The sequence below is a fragment of the Oncorhynchus tshawytscha genome, linkage group LG13 (genome assembly GCF_018296145.1).
Source record: "Oncorhynchus tshawytscha isolate Ot180627B linkage group LG13, Otsh_v2.0, whole genome shotgun sequence".
Lineage (NCBI taxonomy): Eukaryota > Metazoa > Chordata > Actinopteri > Salmoniformes > Salmonidae > Oncorhynchus > Oncorhynchus tshawytscha.
The window spans coordinates 28,794,215-28,819,557 of record NC_056441.1 but is presented as its reverse complement, the minus strand read 5'-3'; the positions used below and the strand labels follow the sequence as shown (position 1 = coordinate 28,819,557).

At 45.7% G+C, this 25,343-nt stretch overlaps 1 protein-coding gene across 1 annotated transcript in view; it reads right to left on the bottom strand.

The window, feature by feature from the left end:
• LOC112264642 (protein FAM135B-like) overlaps positions 1-25,343 on the bottom strand; it is a 79,210-nt gene that overhangs the window by 11,369 nt on the left and 42,498 nt on the right. The window contains exons 3-10 of the mRNA XM_024441385.2: positions 20,239-20,318; positions 15,062-15,216; positions 12,459-12,529; positions 11,276-11,449; positions 10,862-10,994; positions 2,306-2,459; positions 2,062-2,111; positions 996-1,151 (exon numbers count right to left, since the gene is read on the bottom strand). Coding sequence (XP_024297153.2) covers positions 996-1,151; positions 2,062-2,111; positions 2,306-2,459; positions 10,862-10,994; positions 11,276-11,449; positions 12,459-12,529; positions 15,062-15,216; positions 20,239-20,318 — 973 coding nt within the window. The remainder of the gene's footprint in view (positions 1-995; positions 1,152-2,061; positions 2,112-2,305; positions 2,460-10,861; positions 10,995-11,275; positions 11,450-12,458; positions 12,530-15,061; positions 15,217-20,238; positions 20,319-25,343) is intronic.

Here is a 25,343-nt window from a genome sequence, read left to right as displayed (position 1 = left end):
TCAACCCAGTTGAAAGGTTGAATGGTGTGGCATCCCTCCAATAGAGTTCCAGACACTTGTAGAATCTATGCCGAGGTGCATTGAAGCTGTTCTGGCGGTTTCTGGTGGCTCAACACCCTATTAAGACACTTTATGTCGGTGTGTTCTTTACTTTGGCAGTTATATTTATGAACCATAAATATGTTAAATAATTCATGTTAAATAAAGTGTTCAATTATGTTTGACTTCTGGCATTTTGCAAATGTAATTTATTTGAACAGTTTCAAATTCAGTTTCAGACAGACAGACAGACAGACAGACAGACAGGCAGCACAGACAGACAGACAGACAGGCAGACAGGCAGGCAGGCAGGAGGCAGACAGACAGACAGACAGACAGACAGACAGACAGACAGACAGACAGACAGGCAGGCAGGCAGACAGACAGGCAGGCAGGCAGGCAGGCAGCAGACAGACAGACAGACAGACAGGCAGGGCAGGCAGGCAGGCAGGCAGGCAGACAGACAGACAGACAGACAGACAGACAGACAGACAGACAGACAGGCAGGCAGGCAGGCAGACAGACAGGCAGGCAGGCAGGCAGGCAGGCAGGACAGACAGACAGACAGACAGACAGACAGACAGACAGACAGACAGACAGACAGACAGACAGACAGACAGACAGACAGACAGACAGACAGACAGACAGGAGATCTGAAACGAACGCTGTGAGAGACAGTTTACATTAATATGAATCATTCCAATGATTAGATGGAAATTACATTTGGGATTCTCAGATATAATGTCTATTCAAGGCATAGAGGTCTATAGGGACTAAGTTGGTAAATTTTACCTGGCGGTAATTCTCTTACTCAATCTGACACACAAAACCTAATCAGAATAGTGGGCTTTGGAGAGTTCAAGACCTCGGCTTTAAAATAGATTAGATAGAATGTATGGGGGGTGTGTGATGTTCCTGAGGAGGTCAGGGGTTGGAGGTCAGGGGTTAGGGCTCACCCTGAGTGTGTGGTGTTCCTGGGCCAGGTGGGACAGGATATGTGTGTTGGGAACGGCAGCCTCCAGGAAGCGTGTCCACAGGGCCGACAGTTGGGAGCAGAGTTGGGTCAGGTCTCTACAGATCTGTTCTGCTACTTTCTCATGCCCCTCCTGCAGCTAGAGAAGGAAAGGAGAGAGGAGACAGACGAGGGTTAGGGTCAGCGTGTGGTGCTGGTAATAGGGGTTAGAGGCTGGTTAGAGGTCAAAGGGCAGGTTAGGTAGAGCAGAGCTGTGTCAGGTCTACTGATATGTTCTGCTGCCTTCTAATGGAGGAGAGAGTGGATACAGATAGTATCTCTTTATATGCTCAATTAATTTATGCTATCTTAGATACTGTATATAGTAAAAGTACAGGTAACTGCCAAAATAATGGAAACACTTGAATGAATAGATAAGTATATTCAAAGCAGGTGCTTCCATACAGATGTGGTTCCTGAGTTCATTCAACAATTAATATCCCATCATGTTTAAGGTCATGTATAAAAATTATTGGCGGGCCATTATTTTGGCTGGCGTGGCTATGCCCTCATAGGATGACAATGCCCCCCTCCACAGGGCACGAGTGGTCACTGAATGGTTTGATTATTATGAAAACGATGTAAACCATATGCCATGGCCGTCTCAGTCACCAGATCTCAACTCAATTGAACACTTGTTGGCGATTCTAGAGTGGGGCCTGTGACAGTGTTTCCTACCACCATCTACAAAACACCAAATTGGGTAATTTCTCATTGAAGAATGGTGTGGCATCCCTCCAATAGAGTTCCAGACATGTGTAGAATGTATGCCGAGGTGCATTGAAGCTGTTCTGGCTTGTGGAGATGCACCCTATTAAGATGCTCTATTGTGTTGGTGTCTCCTTTATTTGGCAGTTACCTGTATGTTGATAAAGTAAAACACTTTAATAATGGAATTGTTTTATGGAAATATTAGTCGAACATTGGAGAGGAAAGAGAACATAGCTAATATAAATGTGGAAACTGATCGTGGTTTTAATCAGTACTGTATGTCTCATACACCCACCTACCTGTAATTCTGTTCTGAGCAGATTTAGTGTTTCTTCCACAGGAAGCTCGTCTGTGGAGAGAAAGACAAGAGAAAGAGATTATTACAGCAAAGCGCCGCTCTACTCAGTCTTACACCGTATGAAGTAAACCCACTGTAAAAACAAAAATATTCAAAAAATACAATTGAACAATAAATGATTGACTTGATTGATTGCCACAATAGACATAATGAGGAAATGCTATTGTAACATGTTGTTGCCTCACCTATGTCCACCTGGTCCAGCTGTGGTATCTCCTTCATCACCGTGGTGTAGTAGGAACGTAGGCCTCTGTGTACCACCAGTAGGAGGCGACAGAGTCTACCATGCCATGTGTGAGCTCTCTGTAAACAGTTCTCACTGGGGACGTAGAAACTCCCCTGGGGGGAAGAGGGAAGAAGGAGAGGAGGAGAAGAGAGAGGATAAACACGTGGAAGAGGGGAGAGACACATGGGAGACAGGAGAGACACATGGGAGACAGGAGAGACAGGGGAAGAGAGAGGATAAACACGTGGAAGATGGGGGAGAGACACATGGGAGACAGGGAGACAGGGGGAGAGAGGACGTGGAACAGGGGAGACATGGGGAGAGACAGGGGAAGAGAGAGGATAAACACGTGGAAGAGGGGAGAGACACATGGGAGACAGGAGAGACACATGGGAGACAGGAGAGACAGGGGAAGAGAGAGGATAAACACGTAGAAGAGGGGAGAGACACATGGGAGACAGGAGAGACACATGGGAGACAGGAGAGACAGGGGAAGAGAGAGGATAAACACGTAGAAGAGGGGAGAGACACATGGGAGACAGGAGAGAAGGAGAGGAGGAGAAGAGAGAGGATAAACACATGGAAGAGGGGAGAGACACATGGGAGACAGGAGAGACACATGGGAGACAGGAGAGACACATGGGAGACAGGAGAGACACATGGGAGACAGGAGAGACACATGGGAGACAGGAGAGACAGGGGAAGAGAGAGGATAAACACGTAGAAGAGGGGAGAGACACATGGGAGACAGGAGAGACGGAGAGACAGGAGAAGAGAGAGGATAAACACATGGAAGAGGGGAGAGACACATGGGAGACAGGAGAGACACATGGGAGACAGGAGAGACACATGGGAGACAGGAGAGACACATGGGAGACAGGAGAGACACATGGGAGACAGGAGAGACAGGGGAAGAGAGAGGATAAACACGTGGAAGAGGGAGAGACACATGGGAGACAGGAGAGACGGAGAGACAGGAGAGAAGGAGAGGAGGAGAAGAGAGAGGATAAACACATGGAAGAGGGAGAGACACATGGGAGACAGGAGAGACAGGGGAAGAGAGAGGATAAACACATGGAAGACAGGAGAGACACATGGGAGACAGGAGAGACGGAGAGACAGGGAAGAGAGAGGATAAACACATGGAAGAGGGGAGAGACACATGGGAGACAGGAGAGATGGAGAGACAGGAGAAGAGAGAGGATAAACACATGGAAGAGGGGGAGACACATGGGAGACAGGAGAGACACATGGGAGACAGGAGAGACGGAGAGACAGGGGAAGAGAGAGGATAAACACATGGAAGAGGGGAGAAACACATGGAAGACAGGAGAGATGGAGAGACAGGGAAGAGAGAGGATAAACACATGGAAGAGGGGAGAGACACATGGGAGACAGGAGAGACGGAGAGACACACGGGAGACAGGAGAGACACATGGGAGACAGGAGAGACACATGGAGACAGGAGAGACAGGGGAAGAGAGAGGATAAACACGTGGAAGAGGGGAGAGACACATGGGAGACAGGAGAGACACATGGGAGACAGGAGAGACAGGGGAAGAGAGAGGATAAACACGTAGAAGAGGGGAGAGACACATGGGAGACAGGAGAGAAGGAGAGGAGGAGAAGAGAGAGGATAAACACATGGAAGAGACACATGGGAGACAGGAGAGACACATGGGAGACAGGAGAGACACATGGGAGACAGGAGAGACACATGGGAGACAGGAGAGACACATGGAAGACAGGAGAGACACATGGGAGACAGGAGAGACAGGGGAAGAGAGAGGATAAACACGTAGAAGAGGGGAGAGACACATGGGAGACAGGAGAGACGGAGAGACAGGAGAAGAGAGAGGATAAACACATGGAAGAGGGGAGAGACACATGGGAGACAGGAGAGACACATGGGAGACAGGAGAGACACATGGGAGACAGGAGAGACACATGGGAGACAGGAGAGACAGGGGAAGAGAGAGGATAAACACGTGGAAGAGGGGAGAGACACATGGGAGACAGGAGAGACGGAGAGACAGGAGAGAAGGAGAGGAGGAGAAGAGAGAGGATAAACACATGGAAGAGGGGAGAGACACATGGGAGACAGGAGAGACAGGGGAAGAGAGAGGATAAACACATGGAAGACAGGAGAGACACATGGGAGACAGGAGAGACAGAGAGACAGGGAAGAGAGAGGATAAACACATGGAAGAGGGAGAGACACATGGGAGACAGGAGAGACGGAGAGACAGGAGAAGAGAGAGGATAAACACATGGAAGAGGGGAGAGACACATGGGAGACAGGAGAGACACATGGGAGACAGGAGAGACGGAGAGACAGGGGAAGAGAGAGGATAAACACATGGAAGAGGGGAGAAACACATGGAAGACAGGAGAGATGGAGAGACAGGGGAAGAGAGAGGATAAACACATGGAAGAGGGGAGAGACACATGGGAGACAGGAGAGACGGAGAGACACACAGGAGACAGGAGAGACACATGGGAGACAGGAGAGACACGTGGGAGACAGGAGAGACACATGGAAGACAGGAGAGACGGAGAGACACACGGGAGACAGGAGAGACACATGGGAGACAGGAGAGACACGTGGGAGACAGGAGAGACACATGGAAGACAGGAGAGACGGAGAGACACATGGGAGACAGGAGAGACACATGGGAGACAGGAGAGACACATGGGAGACAGGAGAGACGGAGAGACACATGGGAGACAGGAGACGGAGAGACGGGGGAAGAGAGAGGATAAACACATGGAAGGGAGAGACACATGGGAGACAGGAGAGACACATGGGAGACAGGAGAGACAGATGGGAGACAGGAGAGACGGAGAGACACATGGGAGACAGGAGAGACACATGGGAGACAGACACGTGGGAGACAGACACATGGGAGACAGGAGAGAGTGGGAGACAGGAGAGACACATGGGAGACAGGAGAGACAGATGGGAGACAGGAGAGAGGAGAGACACATGGGAGACAGGAGAGACACATGGGAGACAGGAGAGACACGTGGGAGACAGGAGCGACACATGGGAGACAGGAGAGACAAGTGGGAGACAGGAGAGACACATGGCAGACAGGAGAGACAGAGAGACACATGGGAGACAGGAGAGACACATGGGAGACAGGAGGTACAGATGGGAGACAGGAGAGACGGAGAGACACATGGGAGACAGGAGAGACGGAGAGACAGGGGAAGAGAGAGGAGAGACACATGGAAGACAGGAGAGACGGAGAGACACATGGAAGACAGGAGAGACGGAGAGACACATGGGAGACAGGAGAGACACATGGGAGACAGGAGAGACGGAAAGACAGGGGAAGAGACAGGAGAGACACATGGAAGACAGGAGAGACAGATGGGAGACAGGAGAGACGGAGAGACACATGGGAGACAGGGGAGACGGAGAGACACATGGGAGACAGGAGAGACACATGGGAGACAGGAGAGACAGATGGGAGACAGGAGAGACACGTGGGAGACAGGAGAGACACATGGAAGACAGGAGAGACGGAGAGACAGGGGAAGAGAGAGGAGAGACACATGGGAGACAGGAGAGACGGAGAGACACATGGAAGACAGGAGAGACGGAGAGACACATGGGAGACAGGAGAGACACATGGGAGACAGGAGAGACGGCGAGACAGGGGAAGAGACAGGAGAGACACATGGAAGACAGGAGAGACAGATGGGAGACAAGAGAGACGGAGAGACACATGGGAGACAGGGGAGACGGAGAGACACATGGGAGACAGGAGAGACAGATGGGAGACAGGAGAGACACGTGGGAGACAGGAGAGACACGTGGGAGACAGAAGAGACACATGGAAGACAGGAGAGACGGAGAGACACATGGGAGACAGGAGAGACACATTTGGAGACAGGGGAGACAGGAGAGACGGAGAGACAAGGGGAAGAGACCGGGAAGAAAAAAAATGTTGGTTACTCCATCTAGGTCAAACGATAATGAGCTGCTTTAATGACGGCCAAGTCCACATACTGGGACTCTACGGCCTCCCCAGTAGGAACCAATGAGCTCCCTCTGTGTAGCCTTGCCATTGATCTTGGTCTGGAACAGGACTTTATTTAGGACCTTGTCTAGTGAGTTAACACCAATGTGTAAAGTCTCAGTCACCACAGGAGGTTTTGGACTCAAGCAGCTCCTAAACATAGCTTGGTACCCGGTAGTAAAACAACATTGATGTGGACGTGGTACTGGAAGATATAGAAGACGTGACCTGACAGTAGTTGACCTTTAACATGTCCTGTGGACAGGAACTAACTAACCTCACACTACCCAGTAACCACCAACTACCCAGACATCAGTAACAATCACTGGTGATGTTTCATACAACATATATTAGACTTGGAAGGTAATGGATTGAAAGCTTAGCCATCTGTTCATCAATGTTACTGTACTACCATTTTAAGGAAAGTATTTATTAGTAGTAATTCCTATTTATCACCAGCAGGTGGCACTCTAACCGCAAACCCACAGCACTTTTACCTCTGACACTGAACCAGTCCCAACACACACAGGCCCCAGCCCCTTGGGATGCCAGCGTCTGGCCTCTGTCACTGTTTTCTGGACAGGGTCTATCTTCCTGTGACTGGCTGGCTGTTCTGGCTGCTTTGGAAGTTTTGTTTTAAAGATATGTAATGAAGGTGTATGTTTGGATAATGCCTCTGTATGTGTGTGAGTTTTAAAGGCATGTAATACTGGTGTATGTGTGTGAGTTTTAAAGGCATGTAATACTGGTGTATGTGTGTGAGTTTTAAAGGCATGTAATACTGGTGTATGTGTGTGTGCACTATAATTTACCTTGGGGCAGTAAAGCGCAGTGCCCTATCATCATAGCTCTACTCTGCTCTGTAATAACAGATAATACTTCTGGATCCTCCACAACCAGGAAGGAACATCTGTATGCTTACTTTCATAGTTTCTTTGACCTTTATATTGGCATACTGGGATATGGGGGTTGTGACATGGAACACCTCCAGGGGTAAAAATGAAAAATAGCTATTTCTGTCACTATGAATGCAGTCATAATCCCCCTCCCCCACAAAGCAAAACTCTTTTTTCCCTCACTGACAAGTCTAAGAGTCTCAACACACTTCACTCCATCGATCGACATCTGAGCATGTGCATGGGCGGAATCAGATATTTGGGAGCAAACTTTTGTCCACATCGTCATTGCGTTCCACCCAGAGAGGAAGTCTGCCTTGTGTAGTGTATATCTACCAGGGGGCTTGGGGTGCCAGAGTAGCTTACCAAGCAAGAGGGGCTGAGGCAATCTTTGTGTAAATACAGTATATTTCTTATGCGAAGTAACCTTCTTTGGATACTGTATTACAGTCTTCTTAAGTCCTAATTGTCAGCAACAGCCACATGCAAAGCTGACCGTCTGTTACAGGAACACAAGGCTGAGTACACAGGTTACACGCTGGATCTGATGGCTGCTGCAGTGCACCGTGGGATACGTAGTTACAGGGGGTCCATCTGCTCGAACAGAAATACAACTCAGAGTTACAAAACAATGACATGATATTGCTCACTCTACATACAACAGGAACAGGGGACAAGTCAGCAGCTTGTCAGGCAGACAGGCTGGTAAAAATATCAGGACAGGTCTCTCTCTCGTTAAGGCTTGAGACTGTGTGCTTTCAGTATCTGAAGGTATCCTGCCTCTTGCTCTTGCATTGGTACCTGACATTCTCAACCACCCCACGAGGGTCCAAGATGAGTATCTCCCTCAGAAAATATTTATCGCCTCTGATATTGCTGAGATACACATTTTTATACCAATAAGGAAATGTGAACGATGTAAAAAAAGTCCACATCCATGTTCTACCCACCACAAGAGGCAGCACCACTATAATTCAGCTGACATCAACACAATTTTCCAACGACACGTGTCCAGATTGTGCAATAACAACACTCTTAATAATGAATAAAGAAAGAGTGTGGAAAAGCTGTGGCAGTATAAATAGGGTAGTGCTGAAAATGTGCTTATACCCTCCAGGTAGAAAGCCTTACATAAATAAGGGGTTTGAAGAGAGGAGAAAGGGAGAGAAGGATAGCACTCACACACACGCATGCACACACACTCACACTGTGCTCTATACACATTTCTACCGCAGGTAAGCTACGTGGTGGTTGGAGGAGTACTCATTACGGGGATCAAACACCGCCCCCCGCCCGGCTAAATGCAGTGCTTATTAAAGTTCCCTGTTGGAGGCGCTGTATAAAACCCATGAACAGGGGGGACGAGCCCGGTGTGTGTGTAACCCATGAACAAGGGGGCCAAACCGAGAGGAGGGGCTATGAGGGGGACAACCCAGCTCTCATTAAGATTTAGTGCTCAGTCTGTGACATCTGTCCACAGGGCCAAAGGGCTGGATCAGGGTGTGTGTATGAGGCACATGTTGGTGTGAGCAACAGCTTTTGCAATCACAGTAGCGACCTACGCCGGATAAGACTAGTGAAAAGTAGCTGCTCTGCCGGAGGAGGACAACCATACCGTTATCACTCACACACACACTTTACACAGACCTCATACAAACACACACCTCAAACACACACTTTACACAGACCTCATACAAACACACACCTCAAACACACACTTTACACAGACCTCATACAAACACACACCTCAAACACACACTTTACACAGACCTCATACAAACACACACCTCAAACACACACTTTACACAGACCTCATATAAACACACACCTCAAACACACACTTTACACAGACCTCATACAAACACACACACACTTTGCACAGACCTCATACAAACACACACACACTTTACACAGACCTCATACAAACACACACACACTTTACACAGACCTCATACAAACACACAAACACTTTACACAGACCTCATACAAACACACACCTCAAACACACACTTTACACAGACCTCATACAAACACACACCTCAAACACACACTTTACACAGACCTCATACAAACACACACCTCAAACACACACTTTACACAGACCTCATACAAACACACACCTCAAACACACACTTTACACAGACCTCATATAAACACACACCTCAAACACACACTTTACACAGACCTCATACAAACACACACACACTTTGCACAGACCTCATACAAACACACACACACTTTACACAGACCTCATACAAACACACACACACTTTACACAGACCTCATACAAACACACAAACACTTTACACAGACCTCATACAAACACACACACACCTCAAACACACACACACCTCAAACACACACTTAACACAGACCTCAAACACACACTTTACACAGACCTCATACAAACACACACACACTTTACACAGACCTCATACAAACACACACACACCTCAAACACACACTTTACACAGACCTCATACAAACACACACACACACACCCCTCAAACACACGCTTTACACAGACCTCATACAAACACACACACACCTCAAACACACACCATCACACACATACTTTACACAGACCTCATACAAACACACACATCTCAAACACACGCTTTACACAGACCTCATACAAACACACACACACACACCTCAAACACACGCTTTACACAGACCTCATACACACACACCTCAAACACACACCCTCACACACACACTTTACACAGACCTCATACAAACACACACACACACCTCAAACACACACACACACACCTCCAGAAGTGAGAGACGTGAGTGGTGTCTGTGGTTGATGCATCCAGCGAAGCACTTTCTCTGACTTCCCACAGCTCTCAGGCCACTAAATGAGCCCTTAAGATGTAGAAACCATCCCTGATGGCTACTATTATCCTTAGCCCTGTAGTCCACAGGCAGATGAGAACCCTTATTACACCATATTTACTGCTGAGAGCAGAGAAGGCTGCTGGGGGGGGTTCATAGCAGTGGCTGGAACGGAGCAAATGGAATGTTATCATGCACCTGGAAACCATGGAAACCATGCGTTTGATCTGTTTGATACCATTCCACTGATTCCACTCCTGCCATTACCACGAGCTCATCCTCCCTAATTAAGGTGCCACCAACCTCCTGTGACTGAGAGCTGCTGTCGTTTCTCCTCCAGACGCCAGGCCACAGTCGCTCAGCACATTAATAGGGACGCAGCCTCAGTGTCCTGCGAGCCTGGTCTGGCCACGTGGGTTAATGAGACATTAATAGGGACGCAGCCTCAGTGTCCAGCCTCACTGTCTCTAATACTTCTAGAGGGACCTGACTGATGACCTGTCCTTACAATAGTGGAGGGAGGGAGCGACAGAGAAAGACAGTTTTGATTCAGTTCTTCTGTCTCTTGGCTCTCTCATCTTCAGTGTGAACTCTGTGGGCCACTTTCCCATATTCAGGTTGCCATTTGAGTATTACTTTAAGTCAAGGACTAGGCTTGTTTGTGTTGACCAGTTACTGTCCTCTGTAAGGTTTATTGAGAAACCTTGTACTCGTGCACTTACAATACAGTTTGACTTGATTTGACTGTACCTCTGTGATGACAGGTTTGCAGTATCCAGCCCCGAACATCAGGTTCTCCATGGACACCCCCATGGCTGACGGGTCAGTACCGTTCTCTGGGGAGCCCTTTCCCAGCCAGGAACCCTTCCCTGTATGGGCAAAACTATGGAGAGAGTGAGAGAGAAGAGCAGTTAGACATTATGTAATTCAGTTCTGGTGTAATCAGGGAAAAGAATGGCTGAACATTCAGGTTAAGATTTTGCCAAGTGGTTTCATCAAGTGTTTGAAAAACAACTTATTCAAGTAGCAGGCCATTGGATGCACTCTCAGAGCAGGTTGCCAAACTAAACCCATTCTAACAGGAGAGGAGATACGTGGTGTGAGAGCTAAGAAGTGATCATCAGTGTGACATGTACACACACAAAGACACACACGCAGCGTTACCTGATGAGTGGTTGATGCAAGGCCACCAAGGATGCATGTATGGAGACAGAGACGACGGACAGGTGGAAGTAGTCGAACATGACAGGTACATGGTGGTGGAGACCTCTCCTGGGGTGGAAGTGGAGACCCAGGGTCCTACTGCTGATGACTGGGACTGTCACGATGTCCCCTAACCTAGAGACAACACAGTTAGCATCTAACCCCGCCTGAGAATAACAGCAGAGAGAGGCCATGCCAAAACAGTATACAGTTACAACATCATGCCAAAGACAGTGAATGCCAGTTTCAAATACATTGTGCAAACTATTACCCATTTAAAGGACATCATGTAATGGATTATCATCCAGCTAGGACAATAGACATTTCAAGAAAGCACACCGGTGTGGTGAACAAATGAATGTCCCTCTGGGGCAATAACGTTGAAACTTGAACATGGTAAGACTCTTCACACACTAACACCGGGTGACTCCGAATGGCACAAGTCCTGAGCAGCAAAGTCTGAGAAGTTGTACGCGCTCCAAATGGGATGTTTAATGAGCCCTCCAGGACACATTACAAGTCATCTATCACCAGTCGGTGGCCTACAGTAACTGTCGAGCTACTGAGCAGAGCCACAGCACAAACACGCAAACGTTGGACGTTGGAGTGACAGCATTCAAAAGTAACTCATCCTTTATCACACACACACACACACACACACACACACACACACACACACACACACACACACACACACACACTCACACACTCACACACACACTCACACACTCACACACACACACACACACACACACACACACACACACACACACACACACACACACACACACACACACACACTCAGACACACACTCACACACACTCAGACAGACAGACACGTGCACAGAGTCACACTCATACAAATGTGCACACACATGCACGACACATGCACAACACATGCAAGTCTACACAGAGACGTGGGTAAAGTAGTGTTTTTAATTGACTAGTGTTTTTTCCTGACAGTGCAGTCTGTCAGTCTGTTAGAGCCAGAGGCTTTTCACTGGCAGGACATCATTAAGACCTGGGCCTCAGCACTACTAACTGACAGGACAGATAGGGGAGGGGGGAAAGGAGGAGAGATGGGGAGAAGGTGAAAAGAAAAGTGCCAGAGAAAAGGGAGTATGTAGCCGAGTGTTTAACGTACTGTTGCTCGTTGTCTGTGAAGTGAAGATCCAGCTTCAACTGAAAGTCCACTTCACTCAGAGCCTCTTCCACCTGTGAGAATAGAAACACAGTCACAATATCAATAAGACTGTAACAACTAGAATTAGACAAATCAGCAATGAAATTCAATGGGTATAGAAAAGAAATGGTGTAAAACCATACCAGTGTAACAACACTATTGTGAGACATTAAACCATGAGCAGCTGTTAATGTGTGTATAGTGTTGGCATTAGTATCTCTACTGTGTCTTCTGTCTGGTTACGCTGTAGACTGAACAGTATGGTTCCTATCATTATGAAGGTAAAAGGCAGGTAGTTGGATTTGGGATAATCAATTTAACCCTATTTGAATAAAGCAGTGGAAAACAACAAAGCCGTACACTACTAAAGAGTACGCCGTTGAGAGAAATTAACAATCATTTGGAAGAAATCTCTCCCTACTGTATCTCTCCCTACTGTATCTCTCATTTATTTTCACACATCCTACTTCTCTCTCTCCCACTCTCTCCTCTCTCTCTCCCCCTCTCTCTCTTCTCTCACTCTCTCTCTACACCATCTCTCTCGTCTCTCTCTCCTCTCTCTCACCCTCTCTCTTTCTCTCTCTCTCCCTCTCTCTCTCCTCTGTCTCTCCTCTCTCTCCTCTCTCCTCTCTCATTCTCTCCTCTCCCTCTCCCACTCTCTCCTCTATCCTACTCTCTCTATCTCTCCTCTCTCTCTCACTCTCTCTCTCCTCTCTCTCCCCCTTTTTCTCCTCTCTCTTGCTCTCTCTCTCCTCTATCTCTCCCTGTCTCTCTCCTCTCTCTCATGCTCTCTCTCTTCTTTCTCTGGCTACCTCCCTCTCACTCTCTTTGTTGTTATCTCTACAGCAGCAACACACACACACACACACACACACACACACACACACACACACACGCGCACGCACACACACACACACACACACACACACACACACACACACACACACACACAAAGAGATAGAGAATGAGTGAGAGAGAGGTGGAGGAGAGGGGGAGAGGGAGAGGGGGGGAAGAGAGAGAGGGGGAAAAGAGAGAGGGGAAAAGAAGAATGAGAGGGAGGGAGAGAGAGAGCGGGGGTAGAAGGGAAGAGGGGAAAAGGGAGTAAGAGAGAGCGATAGACAGAGAGAGAAAAGGGGATGTCTGAAATCTGATCGACGTTCCAGCCGACAGCCTCTCTCTCACCACCTTTGCATAAATAATGTGTCATACATTTAATGAAAAAAATCTAAATTTAGGAGACCTCAAAGGTAGGTAACCGACATTAAAATAAATAAATTAGATGAGTTGACCTGCCATGTAGCCAATAAGCTGATGATTCTAACAGTCACATTCTGACTGAACCAGGGTTCCTGTTTAACTCTGTAGGTTAGATTGTAGGTAAGATACCTGTACAGTGCATTTGGAAAGTATTCAGACCCCTTGACTGATTCCACATTTTGTTAAGTTACAGGCTTATATTAAAACAGATTAAATATATTTTTTCCCTCATCAATCTACACACAATACCCCATAATATTTTGCTAATTTATTACATATAAAAACAAAAATACCTTATTTACATAAGTATTCCGACCCTTTGCTATGAGACTCAAAATTGAGCTCAGTTGCATCCTTTTTCCATGAATCATCCTTGAGTTGTGGTGAATTAAATTGATTGGACATTATTTGAAAAGGCACACACCTGGTCTATATAAGTTGACAGTGCACGTCAGAGCAAAAACCAAGCCATGAGGTCGAAGGAACTGTCCGTAGACCACCAAAACAGGATTGTGTCGATGCACATATCTGGGGAAGGGTACAAAAAACTTCTCCAGCATAGAAGTTCCCCAAGAACACAGTGGCCTCCATCATTCTTAAATGAAATATTTTTGGAACCACCAAGACTCTCAAGCTGGCCACTCGGCCAAACTGAGCAATTGGGGGAGAAGGCCCTTGGTCAGGGAGATGACCAAGAACCCGATGGTCAATCTGACAGTGCTCTAGAATCCCTCTGTGGAGATGGGAGAACCTTCCAGAAGGACAGTTGTCCCCAAGAAGACTCAAGGATATAATCGCTGCCAAAGGTGTTTCAACAAAGTACTGAGTAAAGTGTCTGAATACTTATGTAAATGTGATATTTCAGTTTGAATATTTTTTTTATTAGCAAACATTTCCAAAAACATGTTTGTGCTTTGTCATTACGGGGTACTGTGTGTAGACTGATGAGGAATTTCGTTTTTTAATACATTTTTGATAAGGTTGTAACGTAACAAAATGTGGAACAAGTCAAGGGGTCTGAATGCTTTCCGAAGGCGCTGTAGCACAGTCCAATATGCAAACATTCCATTCCAGCTAAACAATGGATGTGTAGTGTTTGGCAAAAACAATTGCTGAATTAAAAACCTGTGAACGGTAATTTTTTACACACACATATGAAGGCACCAATAAGGTATCATTTCTGAGGAAAAAACACAAATGTGAAAAATTGGTTGGATATAGCATTTTGGAAATAAACTGTTTAAAGGGGTTAAATTGAGCTAGTGTGTGTGTGTGTGTGTGTGTGTGTGTTTGTGTGTGTGTCTCACCCTCTCCCCATCCAGCAATAGGTGGACCTTGAAGAGCATGCGGTCATCGATGTTGACCTCTTCATTCCGGTAGAGGATCTGGAAGATCCGACTGAACACCGTAGTGTCCTCATGGACCCCATCATGGACCCCCGCAGAGCTGAAACTACAGTCACCTGGGGGAGGGAGGGCAGAGAGCATCAGCAGGTACCCTCGTCGTCATCGTCTGCCGATACACAGACGAGGTGCTATGTTTTTTGAGAGTCAGCTGGGGGTCTCAATTTACTGTTGGGAGTTAGTGGAATACACAAGGTGCAATAGTGGAATACACAAGGTGCAATTTTGACATGTAGTTGTACATCAGCACTTTTTATCTTGTTATGTCAGTCACTGACAGTCACTCACTTAGTCCATGTCAGCTAACATTCTATAGATTGCAAGGTAAGTTAGTCTAGCCAGCTATCTAAATCTTGTAGTAATCAGGGCTGAATAACTGAATTACTTACCGGGCAAGCAAGGCACGTGCCCAGGGGCCCTGAGCCCCTGGGAGCCCACATTGATTTTATTAGTCACTCTCACTCAGATATCACATGAACCTGGTTTAAGTCATGGCAAAATTGCTGGGAACTAGCTTTTAAAACTGCAAAATGCTCTCTCTGCCCATGGCAAAATTAGTAGAATTGCATGACATTAGTTTTAATTAAAACTGCAAAATGCTCTCTCTGCCCCATGGCAAAATTGCAGGAAAATAATTTAAAAGGTTTTGCCCGCAAAGTGGTGGGGTCCCCCGACCAGATCTCGCTTCGGGCCCCCAAAGCCTCGAGGCGTCCCTGATCATCATCATACATGACAAACACATCAACTTTCACATCACTTTCATTTCATGTCCTCCACATACTGTAACTGAGACTCAGAAGCAGTGACTATTGCATAGCTGAATGGATAAATATACAATCTGACATTTCTCTGGGTATCAAAATAAATGGTTTTCCATTATATCTCTATATAGTCAGTGGTGTTTTCTGCTTGTTCCTGAAAAGTAGATGTGAGGAAGCAGCTGTCTGCATCCGGCTGCTGGATGTGCAGCTGTGATAGGCCTTTGAAGGAAGCATCCCACTGAGGTGCTCTCCTTTTATCTATCTCGACATGCACTCTACACCCCCTCCTCTCTTTCTCTCTCTCTCTCTCTCTCTCTCTCTCTCTCGCTCTCAGTTTCTCTGTTTCTTCTCCCTGTTCTCCCCTTCTCTCCCTCTCTCGGCAGCCCTCTCCAGAAAGAACAGTCGCTTCAACCAGCACGAGTGGCAGGCTATTTTGTACAACATTTAGATTTAGTGAAAGAATGTTGTGTTTTGGCAGCATGATGTGATACTGCAAGCGCAAATAGTCTTATTTAATTCCAAACCAATCATAGCCTGGCTGTTACAGAGGAACAGTCCGTTTGTCAACAGAGTTGTAATGAGGGTGAATGCTCAGTGCTCCCGGCCAATCTAAAAAACACGGCATCTCTAGTTCTGCTCTACAGGGATAGAGGGAGAGGAACTAGCAAGGCATTAACGAGGCTTCACTGAGACTCCTCCTTGTGATAATGAGGAACTAATCAAGTTATCAATCAAAATACTGTACATCGTTTACACGTTCTGGCACTACATGTGATTTAAAGGAATTCAATTACTCATGTACGCAATCAAAGGGCTCATGTTCTAAAGCAACACACAGGAGTTACAGGGAGTTTCCCCAGTGTTAGACCCTCCAACGTTAAGCCTTCAACCACTGTGCCTCTGCACCAGAAGTGACCGGCTCACTGCTGCACATACACTCACTATCGCTTTCTTTTCTCTCGCTCTCAACTCCATTCAATGTCATTCAATTCAACTCAAGGGGCTTCATTGTCATGGGAAACATATGTTTACATGGCCAAAGCAAGTTCAATGGATAAGCAAAAGTGAAATAAACACTCGCACAAGTACCAGAATAATAAAATCATTCCAAATGTCATATCTCTATATACAGTGTTTTAGCCGTGTGCAAATAGTTAAAGTACAAAAGGGGAAATAAACACTCGCACAAGTACCAGAATAATAAAATTATTCCAAATGTCATATCTCTATATACAGTGTTTTAGCCGTGAGCAAATAGTTAAAGTACAATAGGGGAAATAAATAAATATGGGTTGTATTTACAATGGTGTTTGTCCTTCACTGGTTGCCCTTGTCTCTCTCTCTTTCCCTCTCTCTCTCTCTCTCTCTCTCTCTCATTCTTTCTCAATCTCTCACTCTCTCTTTCTCTCTCTCTCTCTCACTCTCTCTCTTTCTTTCTCAATCTCTCACTCTCTCTTTCGCTCACTCTTTTGCTCCATCTACCCTCTTTTTTCTCTCTCTAGTCCCTATCTCTCTCTCTCTCTCTCTCTCTCTCTCTCTCTCTCTCTCTTTCTCAGATATTCTCCTACTGTTTGTGTGACATAATACCTTTATAGTTAAGCTACTGTAAGGAGGCAGCAGAACGGTAAATGCTAAGCTAATTCATATAACACCATCCTGACTTAACACATCACAATGTTTGTCTGTATGAATCACAGACATTAAATGGCTGGGCTTCAGAAGCGAGACAATCAGTCACACCTTTCATTTCTCTGCTTGAAATGTCAAGTACACAACACTTTACTCTGTACTCTGGTTGGATCATTTCCCAAGTCTTTGTGGTTGATAAATGTCTTTGTCCTGGCTGGCTGGAACGGAATGTGTCATTGGCTGGGGAATTTATGTCTGGGATCCCTGTCTGTCCTGTCTGTCTGCGAGGCTTTTGGCCGTAATGCGTGACCTTGTAGAGGAGGAGCTGCAGGAGAGGGGAGGGAGATGGGGAAGGGGACTGCGGCTAAGTCCTCCAATTAGAATATGGATACATACTGTTATGTTACTGTACGTTCCATTGCTGCAATGGAGCTAGTGACACTCACTGTGTACAGATACTCTGGCACTGCTGCACTGTGTGTGTGCAGGGAATCCTGATACTAGGCTAGGCTATATGAATATTCTGCACTACAGCAAATGATTTGCTGATGTTATCATCTGGCAGTGGAGAGATCATCACTACAACCTATTATTGCTGAAAGTGAACATATTATGGACGATAAACTAAACATTATCGACAACGGACTGGACATATAATGGGGGCTAAAAGCTGCAAAGTCGTTCAAGTTGATGCCCTCCACTCTACGCAGTTCTCCTATCCAATCATATATTGGATCTAATGCATACGGTAGGGAAAGATGCAGCTAACCTCTCATTATATACTGCTCTGTACTTCACAAATTGATACAGTAAAATACTGTGCTGTTTTATGCTGCACAGCACCATGTGAAGCTCCACCATACAACAGGTCGCATTGGTCTGGTCAATCCCTCCCTGACTTCCCCACAGAGGTCAGAGTGACATCCAGATTATTACAGTCAGTAGGAGGCTAGGAGCAGGTGGCTGGAAGGTCTGAAGAAATGCCTGAGTGTCACATCTCAATGTCAGGGTCAGACCAACACAATAAACGGCTTTTGCAGCCCGAACCATGCACACACTTACCCACACACACACACACACACACACACACACACACTGTTCCCTGCGTCCTGTTCCAATCATAATGTGCTAATAATAGATTTTTTTATTACAGCAAATCAGAGACGCCTGGGACATGGCTTCCTGCTTATCCAGGGGACCAGATCTGTCTGCTAATGCTGATGGGACTACAGTACAGTGCAATGACAGTGTGTGTCAGCCCGGTCTACTGGAACGGTCTTGCGCACCGAGAAAATATATTCTCAACACTAACATTTTAGTAACGGCCACTGAAGTCAACAAAAGTGCAGTTGTAAATGCGCCACAAAGGGAGGAATCGCATCATGTACTTCAGCCAGATTCATCAGCCTGATTTTCCTCACAGAGAGAGAAGGAAGCACTCTCCACCAATAACAACAAGGCTTATTACTACTAAACAGAGAACACGAGAGGAAGCGGTCAGCTAGAAGTAACACACTGTTGCTTCTCTGTTGGTGTGTCCAATGCCAGATGTCCTCTGTTTTAACTCGTCATTCAACTCTGTCATGTTACAACAAAACCCTTTGATCTTCTTGTGAATACGTTCACACCCCTAACCCGATTGTTTGAGACAATGTAAGACAGGCAGGAGACACTCGGTGGCAATGGGAACTTTGTCCCGTCTCTTTCTGTGGGACTGTATCTTCTCGAGAAGAGAGGGATTACTTTCTCCGTTGCAGAACATGCATAGTCTACATCAAAACTCAATGCAATACAAATTCATTTGCATGTGTTAAAGGCAGCTGTGACACTTGCACTGTTTAAATCATTAGTCAAAACAATGATGTTCAATAAACCTTTTGGTTTCACACCTCTAAGACAAAGATAGGCAGTTTTCATGGCTGTCTCAGATTCCTGCACATTATGCAACCCTGAAGCACCCATAGTTAGGTGCTAATGGTGGCCTGTTGTATGAAGCCTAACCAGATGGTATAACACATCAGAAACATGAATAATATGGGCCATACAAACAGCTAGCATGTGGTACAGACTTAATTCCTCCAAAACGTCGAGCCCCCTGATAAAAAGTCAAGACCAAGGCTCCAACACAGCACACCAGCAACACACTACTGTTCCCATACAGTATAGTTTCAGTGGCCAAATGCAATAAAAAGCAGGTGTTGTTTTCAGAAACATCAAAGGAAACTGTACTTCAACATGTGTGTCATTGTGGCTAAGAATGTGGATCACAGACGATGATTGTAATCATGTAGCAGGGTAACCAGACAAGCATTATCATCTCACACTCAACCCACAACAGTCCCTGGCCTAACAGACTGCATAGACACAGTGTCCCAACCACTGGTATGTTATGCATGAACTCAAACTACCTGTATAGAAGTCTCGGTATGCTACAAGCTGGTGTGGGTCTTGCCCACCTGCCCATTGCTGGAATCAGTGAGGCACATTTATGTGGGAATTAGTATCTGTAAAACTAAGAAACTGTTCTATGGCATCTATGTATCTTTCAGCATGACCTGACCAGAACCTGCTCAGGAAGAAACTCCTGGCCCAATCTATGGCAAATGGAAAACATATTGCTGCTTCAAAGTTCAAACGATCCATTAAAAACACCCAACATTATTCAGATTTAACTCAATGTGAGAACATTACCTGTATTCCCTGGTGTTGTCGCTATCAACCTGTGTGGTACACGAGGAGAGACCTTCAGCCCTGCTCGGACCTGGTAGAATCTGGAGGGAGAAAACCATGCAACACATTCAGTTGCTACACAGATGTAGGATATTCATTTTGAGCCAGTTTGCTACTGCATAACAATATACCTGCAGCAACAGGAACTGTGAATTATTATGTGGATTATAATTCATGGAAATCTTTTGTAGGGGTCGATCCATTTTTTATTAGGGCAAATCAAGTCTGACATTTTAAAGTGGAAATGACAAACTTTAGAAGCCTTTTTTAAGCCTCAAATACACTACAAGTTTGCATTACCTGCATTACCTGTGCAGGAAAATTCCTTCAACAACAGGAGGATCAAATTAAGATACGGCATCTGCAAATAGCTAATACACACATACCGGTGCTACGCATCACTAAGCATACCACACACACACTATAGCATATGAAATCAACGTCCATAATGGAATGGAAAGAACTGCTGCTTTCCATGACAACAGACCCGGGGCTAGCACTGTCATGTTAAACACAGCTGCTAAGGAATTGTACAAATTTACCTTCATTATTAACAAGGACCGGATAAAATGGCAAATAAATAAGAAATGACTCAGCATAATGCACCATTCAGTGGAGTCTGCTGCTGTCTGTGCTTGAAGGTCAACGGTAGTAGAGCTCTGAACAATAGCTGATCAAACTACATCCCTAATACTATCATTTGGAATTGCCTCATGCATACTATTATCATCCTGCAAATGCTGTCATACAGCATTCCTTCGTAAAAAAAAGATATGGGTATGAAAAGTGCAGTGAAACACGTATCTTTCAAAGATCACTTTCAGTATTGGAGTGTGAATGGATGTGGTTCTGTGTAAAAACACATTGTGTCCCCTGCAATTGCACTTTCCCACCTCGACAAAATTAACACCTATGTGAGAATGCTATTCATCGACTACAGCTCAGTGTTCAACACCATAGTGCCCTCCAAGCTCATCACTAAGCTAAGGACCCTGGGTCTAAACACCTCCCTCTGCAACTGGATCCTGGACTTCCTGACTGGACACCCCCAGGTGGTAAGGGTAGGTAACAACACATCCACCACGCTGATCCTCAACCCGGGGCCCCTCAGGGGTGTGTGCTCAGTCCCCTCCTCTACTCCCTGTTCACTCATGACTGCATGGCCAGGCACGACTCCAACACCATTATTAAGTTTGCCAATGACACAACACTGGTAGGCCTGATCACAAACAATGATGAGACAGCCTATAGGGATGAGGTCAGAGACCTGCCCATGTGGTGCCAGGAGAACAACCTCTCCCTCAATGTGATCAAGACAAAGGAGATGATTGTGGACTACAGGAAAAGGAGGACTGAGCATGCCCCCATTCTCACCGACAGGACTGAAGTAGAGCAGGTTTCAGAGCTTTAAGTTCCTTCGTGTCTACATCACCAACAAACTAACATGGTCCAAACACACTAAGGCAGTCGTGAAGAGGGAACGACAAAGCCTATACCCCCTCAGGAGACTGAAAAGATTTGGCATGGGTCCTCAGATCCTCAAAAGGTTCTACAGCTGCATCATCGAGAGCATCCTGACTGGTTGCATCACTGTCTGGTATGGCAACTGCTCAACCTCTGACCGCAAGGAACTACAGAGGGTAGTGCAGACGGCCCAGTACATCACTGGAGCCAAGCTTCCCGCCATCCAGGACCTCTATACCAGGCAGTGTCAGAGGAAGGCCCTAAAAATTGTCAGACTCCAGCCACCCTAGTCATAGACTGTTCTCTCTGCTACCGCAAGCGGCAAGCGGTACTGGAGCGCCAAGTCTAGGTCCAAAAGGCTTCTTAACAGCTTCTACCGCCAAGCCATCAGACTCCTGAACAGCTATTCAAAGGGTTACCCAGAGTCCTTTTTTACGCTGCTGCTACTCTCTGTTTATTATCTTTGCATGGTCACTTTAACTCTACCTACATTTACATATTACCTCAATTACCCCGACTAACCGGTGCCCCCGCACATTGACTCTGTACTGGTACCCCCTGTATATAGCCTTGCTATTGCTATTGTTATTTTACTGCTGCTCTTTAATTATTTGTTACTTTTATTTTATTAGATTTCTTTTTACTACTTATCTATTTTTTACTGAACACATTTTTCTTCTTAACTTTTTAAAACATTGTTGGTTAAGGGCTTGTAAGTAAGCATTTCACTGTAAGGCCTACACCTGTTGTATTCGGCGCATGTGACAAATACAATTTGATTTGATTTGAGACCCATTGGAAGGCACCATAGCCTAGCTGTGAACAGACATGTTATCATCAGGGTCTTTAGCAAGCGACCGCCTCTGGGAAACAGAGGCGTGACAGTGAAAAGCGGGGAAAAGGTTTTGGAGGTTGATAAATAAGGATATAGACTTAGCTACGAAAAAGGTTCAAGGCAGATCACAGCACGACTGTGTGAAACCCATTGTACAACATGTTATGGTTAGAGTGTATTGTGGGAAAAAGATAGCAGAGAGAAAGAGATGTGAATGACATACAGTATACCTGTAGTTTGTCCTGATATCGTGCACTACATCATTGACATATGAACACGTTCCCAATAAAAACAAAAGAGAAAACATTCATTAATTGTACTAGTTAGAACTAGTCAGAAACAGATGCTTCCTGGTTGAAGGAGTGCATTCTGTGTATCACACACTGTGATTCAAATGGACTTCAAATGGGCATGCTCCTAGAAACTACAGCCAGGATTATCAATCAAACCTGATTAGAGCATCAAGAGCAACGTTAGACGTGACTAATTCGCCATCCGCTCGGCTCAACTAAAAGGCCTGTGCTGCTCTTATCACCCTCTCCTGGTTTAAAACATCAAACACAGACTTTCGTTTAATACAATCACTCTTCTATAGGGTTTGTATAAAACGTACATGGGAATAGCATTTTCAGGGCTGTATATAAGATTTGCATAGATGTTTAACCTAATGGTCTTTCTTTGTACTTTTCTCCTTATCTAACAATAGCCAATGACTGTGTTTTCTTTACACCAGCAGTCACTTGGACAGGAGTCTTTGACTCTATCTCCATCTGTTCTGTCCTCTGATCAGACCTACTTCCTCCATGTTGCTGTTTGGGGCGGAAACACGCATAAGAACAAATATATTAGTGCACTCAGGCTCAGCTAAGCAGGATTATATTTGGCCAAAAGCTTGAGCCCTCCCTGTCCTGTTTGGAGCCAGGAAAATCTAATCTGGGTAAAGCTGGCCATTCAGTCTGCCAGAGTCACATCCCACAGGCTAGCCAGATCCCCGGTTATAATCTGACCTTATTCTAAAACGTGCCTGTGTCCCAGATGGCATCCCATTCCCAATGTAGCGTACTAACAGGTCCAATATCTGTCCTCAAACACATCCTACTGTACGGCATAAAGATGACACTTTCCTAAATAATAACTGTCCGTTTTATCATTAATATGAACTATGAAGCAGCCAGAGATACAGGTGGAGACTGTTAGTGGGTATTAATATTAACTATGAAGCAGCCAGAGATACAGGTGGAGACTGTCAGTGTGTATTAATATGAACTATGAAGCAGCCAGAGCTACAGGTGGAAGAGCCTGTCAGGTGGAGACTGTAGTTAATATGAACTATGAAGCAGCCAGAGATACAGGTGGAGACTGTCAGTGGATATTAATATGAACTATAGGTATTGGAAGCAGCCAGAGATACAGGTGGAGACTGTAGTGGGTATTAATATTATGAAGTGAAGCAGCCAGAGATACAGGTGGAGACTGTCAGTGGGTATTAATAGAACTACTGTCAGTGGGTATTTATGAACTATGAAGCCAGCCAGAGCTACAGGTGGAGACTGTCAGTGGGTATTAATATGAACTATGAAGCAGCCAGAGATACAGGTGGAGACTGTTAGTGGGTATTATTATAACTATGAAGCAGCCAGAGATACAGGTGGAGACTGTCAGTGGGTATTAATATGGAACTATGAAGCAGCCAGAGATACAGGTGGAGACTGTCAGTGGGTATTAATATGAACTATGAAGCAGCCAGAGATACAGGTGGAGACTGTCAGTGGGTATTAATATGAACTATGAAGCAGCCAGAGATACAGGTGGAGACTGTCAGTGGGTGGGTATATATTAAATGAAGCAGCCAGAGATACAGGTGGAGACTGTAGTGGGTATTAATATGAACTATGAAGCAGCCAGAGATACAGGTGGAGACTGTCAGTGGGTATTAAGTGAAGCAGCCAGAGATACAGGTGGAGACTGTCAGTGGGTATTAAGTGAAGCAGCCAGAGATACAGGTGGAGAGTGTCAGTGGGTATGGACAGTGTTAGTGGGTATCGTATATTAACTATGAAGCAGCCATAGATACAGCAGGAGACTGTCAGTGGGTATTAATATGAACTATGAAGCAGCCAGAGATACAGGTGGAGACTGTCAGTGTGTATTAATATGAACTATGAAGCAGCCAGAGATACAGGTGGAGACTGTCAGTGGGTATTAAGTGATGCAGCCAGAGATACAGGTGGAGACTGTAAGTGGGTATTAATATGAACTATGAAGCAGCCAGAGCTACAGGTGGTGACGGTCAGTGGGTATTAAGTGAAGCAGCCAGAGATACAGGTGGACAGTGTTAGTGGGTATTAATATTAACTATGAAGCAGCCAGAGATACAGGTGGAGACTGTCAGTGTGTATTAATATGAACTATGAAGCAGCCAGAGCTACAGGGGGAGAATGTCAGTGTGTATTAATATGAACTATGAAGCAGCCAGAGATACAGGTGGAGACTGTCAGTGGGTATTAAGTGAAGCAGCCAGAGATACAGGTGGAGACTGTTAGTGGGTATTAATATTAACTATGAAGCAGACAGAGAAACAGGTGGAGACTGTCAGTGGGTATTAATATGAACTATGAAGCAGCCAGAGCTACAGGTGGAGACTGTCAGTGGGTATTAAGTGAAGCAGCCAGAGATACAGGTGGAGACTGTTAGTGGGTATTAATATTAACTATCAAGCAGTCAGAGATACAGGTGGAGACTGTCAGTGTGTATTAATATGAACTAT